The following is a 4,801-nucleotide window of genomic DNA, read 5'->3' on the forward strand; positions in this document are numbered from 1 at the left end:
GATTACCATTCTAAGGCACTGCCTATTTCTTTAAAACAAGTAGCAAGAGTGTTTACTTAATTCAGGGATGGCAATCTTGCTTCCAGAAGAGAGTGTTGTAATGCTGAGTATCATATATTTGTGCTTCCATTTGTGAATCTAGCTAGAGATACTAGGTCATGAATAAATTAGGAGTGTCAAACAATACCAAAAGACAAACGCCTCAGATAATTAATCCCCCGGTAAACAATTACGTCTAATTCTGTGTTGAAAAGAAAACAAATCTACCCAGTATAAACCAAACCTATGCTGCAGGTAGAGGCCACTTCTAGGCCTGTGACAGGTCTGCCAAACACATTGGGACATTTGTTCCACAAAAAACAAATTAAGTACAAAGCAGATACTGTAATACCCTTCAGCTCTCGAATACTTGACAAGCTAGGTTTTACAAAGGTACAGACTTGACTTTCCATAGGTAAGATAAACACAAACACTAATCTTGGGTTTCTAAATATATTGTTTATTTATAATTAAACATTAACATCTGAATAGAATCTGCAAGCGTGCAGTGATGATCTTTCAGTGATGTTTCTGTTTAAACTGAAGTCCACAGTAGCCACATGTTCCCGTCTTTGTATTTTTGTCCTGCAAAAATATAAAAGCTGCTAGTTTCACTTTATAAAACCATCAGAAACTACAAATTTTCTCTTATGCGTAAGTGCCATCTTAAAATGGATTAATATAGCTGAAATACAGAGTTTAATCTTATTTGAAACACTAGAAGCAAGGTAATTTCATAGTTATTTGAATACAGAATAGGAATTGGCATTTCCAAGTTATATTTAGACATGAAGTTTCACCAATAATGTAAACTGACAAGAGTTAGCTGCAGGAAGGAGGAAATTTCAGTAGGCTTCAGTAGAGAAATTTTAAAAGAAAATGTTTTGAAGAAGCAGTTACTACTGTATAAAATCTTATTCTTCTGTCCAAAATATACATTTAATTTTTTTTAATTTTAGAAATGCGACCGATTGTGAGCTGTTATTGTAGTAATCTGTTATTTAGCAACATAACTATTTGCAGTCATGAAGCAAAGTAAACTCATGGTTCCCCTTCCTTATTATAGGATTGAGGATAAGACAACACTTATTCTTCACTGGTTCTATGACCATGATTGATATGTTCAATCTTCAGAACTAGCAAGATTACCAAAGACTGAAAGAGGGGTTTGTTTTTTTCATAGAATCATCGAATGGTTTGGGTTGGAAGGGACCTTAAAGATCATCCAGTTCCAATCCCCTGTATGGGTAGGGACCCCTCCCACTAGACCAGGTTGCTAAGAGCTCTGACCAACCCAGCCTTGAACACTACCAGGGATGAGGCTTCCATAAGTTCCCTGGCAAGCTGTTCAAGCATCTTTTTCCTCTTGAACTTGCAAGATTCAAAATAAACTGCATATTCCTAAGAATACTGCAAATGTACCCTCAATCTACACAGTGGCATTTAAATTATTAGTATCTCAAAACACGGCAAGCATGTTGTTTTTTGCTCCAAAGCATTATTTGCTCATATTACTTCAGTTAATCTCTTTTTTAAAAAAAACATTATCTCATCAAACAAATAAAAATTTCAAAATGAAATTTCTTGAGCTTCTAAGGGAAACCCTCTAACTCTTGTGATTAGAAATCTTAATTTTTATTAGGCACCAAATAAAATTAGCACCTTGGGTGATTACTTCTTTTACTTTGTTAAACTAACATGCTAATCTTACAAACAAGAACTTACAGGCAAAACATGCTATATGCCAAACAAAGACATTACCAAGTTTATGTATACTTTAGGATGACCCAAAGCTCCACCACCTCCATCACATGATATCACTCTGCTTTCAACTTGACTCACAGGCTGTTCTGCTATTAAATCAATCGCAAAGTTCTTGTTCACCTGTAAGAGAAAAAGGAAGCTTTCAGATACCTTCCCCACTGAGACACAAAGGAATTGCTGTTTACTACCTCCCCAAGTTTTTCTACTACAGCCATCTTGAGAAGATCCTTCATAGGTTTCCTCCCACCTCCTACACCAACTCTTAGGTTGTCCTATAAGCCAGATCAGTGAACTACACATTAAGCTCTGCAAAAGGAACCCCCTTCCCCTGACACAAAGGCCACAACAGTGCTCAGGTTTACAACATGACCTGAGCAGATTCAGCAGGTAGGTGAGCAGAAACAAGCAGCTAAACCAGAATATATTTAACTGACACTGCTTCTATATTGTGCTTCGATAAAATTGCAGAAGACTCACTGCTGATAAACTAAAAAATAATGGTGGGACAAGTAAGGTCAGGAGTGAGATAAAACAACTGCTGGTTATTTAGCGCCTCCTGCCATGTACCTTATTCCATCAGAAATCTCAGGAAAACACGAATACGGTACCTAACAACAGTCAGAAAGGCAAATTGTTCAGCATTAGAATAAAGAAAAATCTTTAAATTTCACTATGCCACTTCATAAATCCATCTTATACACGCTTCCTGAATATGCTGAAAAGTAGAGCTTTTTCCTAGATCATGCCTACGTGGCCTGGCAAATGTATTCACCTCTGGACAGGTCTGAACACAGCAATGTTCACCACCGCAGGACCTACAGCACCCAGCCACTGCACGTTCCTCCCTCATCCACATCAGCTTCTTCCAACCTGGTCTGCACCAGCACTGAGCTGACAACCAACCCTATGCCTCAAGTAAACATGCTCCAGGAAGGGCCCATTTTCAAAGGCAACATTACACGTGCAAGAGTATATAACAACATGTACACCCAAAGAAGGCACTATCTCCTGCTCTGTGTATAAGGTTCATAAACATGCTGGTATTTGAATGAAGATGAGCTTCTTAGGAAAAAAATAGCTAAATGTCCATTAAATGAATCCCTAAAAATTACAATAGTATTTTTGTATAGTCCTCGTACACAACTTCAGACTTAAAGATCACCTTTTGCTGAAGAAGAAACTATGCTGAACTGAAAACCCTGGGTGTTCCTCACCACAGAGTGTGAACTATCCTCCCAGAAGTAAACTACTGCAGCATTTTAAGTGGCATTGTCATTTACTTATTTCCCGTGTAGAAGCCCCATTTTTGCCACATACCACGAGTTAAATTGTGTCCATGAAACAATGAGGTGAGCTCAATACAAAAACTCAGAAATCAGCATAATGAGTTCAGGTTAATTCAGGAAGGGAATAATCATATACAACTACAAAAAAAATCTACCACACCTTGTATTTGATGCCTCTATTATAAATATACATCTACAGCATTAACACTAAAGCATTAATCAGATGCTCAAGCATGAAAGAACACCATTTAGCTGAAACAAAGACTGTTTCTCTCCCAAAGGCTGGGAGATCCCTCACGGAGCTGTGCTGCTCAAATATTAGACTGAACTTGGTGCTAACAAATGTAAATCTCACGTGCCAATCTACTGATAAGCAACAGGCCTACAAGATAACTTCACAGTAGTACATTTGGCTGATGATGGTGTTATCAAACTCTGCCTTTGAGACTTTGTTATTTCAAAATACTCTACATTTTAGTTTTATTTGGTTACACCACTGTTTCAGCAAATGCTTCCCAGGCTCTGGAAATGAAGTGGCCTCTTTAAAATCTCTTTTTGGGTAAAGATCAAGATTTTAACTATGCAGAAACAAGCTTCAAAACACACACTTAAACAGATATATAAATGCACAAGTCAGCAGAGCATTTAATGATGTGATTTTTCTGAACACAAATGGCACTAAAAACATGCTTTGTTTTCTTAAAACATACTTTAAAAAAAAGTGGTCCAAGATTAAGATGCTCAAATGCCTACAGCTTCCACAGCCTAACTGTAAGCACTTAACAGGCGTAGGGCTAGCCTCAAATTTTCCAAATTTGCCAAAAGTAGAGAGGCACACAGAAACTACTATAAACTGTCTTAAAATAAGAATTTTCACCATAGTGAAAAAAAAACCGCAGAAGCCCAAAATCGAAAGCAGCCTGGGTTTGATAGGGTTGGGGTTTTTTTGTTTAATTTGTTTTGGTCCTCGTTTTTGGGTTTCGCTGGCTTGTTGATTACTTTTTAAAATTACAATCAACTTGAGGATATCAAGCATAAAAAAAACACCAACCCCACCCCCCTCCCACCCCGAGTAAAAGTAAAATGAGTTACCTCCTTTTGTCGTCCAACAAATCTTACTCTTCTATAATCCTTTTCGTCATAGACCTAATGTACAAAATAACCTTTATTTTAAAAGCAACAACCACAAATAAAAAACACAAAGGCTTACAGCACTATCAAGACTAAACAGCTTGAATAGCTTTCTCAGTTTCAAGTGTTGTCACCACTGGTTACAAGTATGCAGGGCACAGGAAAAGTAGCTTTGATTTGCCTCACAAAGGAAAAGATATTTTAGGTTAGAAAGTAGAAAAGAAGGGGTGTTGTGGTGGTTTAAAGCCAGTAAGAGGAAGACACTGGAACAGGTTGTCCAGGAAGTTGCAGACACCCTATCCATGGAAGTGGGCCAGGTTGGATGGGGCTTTGAGCAACCTGCTCCAGTGGGAGGTGTCTCTGCCAATACAGACGAGTTGGCACTACATGATCTTTAATCCCCCTTCCAACCCAAACCACTCTGTGATACAGATGCCTGAGCTCTGAGATAGACAAACGTACGAAATACGACTTATAGCGCTGTTCCTTGATCCCACGCTGCCATCCGTAAGGTGAACGACAGGAGGAAATGCCAAGTTTCATAATTATTCATGCAGGACTGGCAGGGAGCCCCCCCCCCC

General features: G+C 38.3%; 1 protein-coding gene across 1 annotated transcript in view; it reads right to left on the bottom strand.

Moving 5' to 3' along the window:
• Positions 1-558: 558 nt before the first annotated feature.
• Positions 559-4,801, bottom strand: part of NDUFS6 (NADH dehydrogenase (ubiquinone) Fe-S protein 6, 13kDa (NADH-coenzyme Q reductase)) — a 119,316-nt gene continuing 115,073 nt past the window's right edge. The window contains exons 2-4 of the mRNA XM_009996526.1: positions 4,182-4,235; positions 1,801-1,923; positions 559-624 (exon numbers count right to left, since the gene is read on the bottom strand). Of these exons, the coding sequence (XP_009994828.1) occupies positions 559-624; positions 1,801-1,923; positions 4,182-4,235 (243 nt within the window). The remainder of the gene's footprint in view (positions 625-1,800; positions 1,924-4,181; positions 4,236-4,801) is intronic.

This window comes from Chaetura pelagica, unplaced genomic scaffold (genome assembly GCF_000747805.2).
Source record: "Chaetura pelagica isolate M959 unplaced genomic scaffold, ChaPel_1.0 scaffold82, whole genome shotgun sequence".
In the NCBI taxonomy this organism is placed as follows: domain Eukaryota; kingdom Metazoa; phylum Chordata; class Aves; order Apodiformes; family Apodidae; genus Chaetura; species Chaetura pelagica.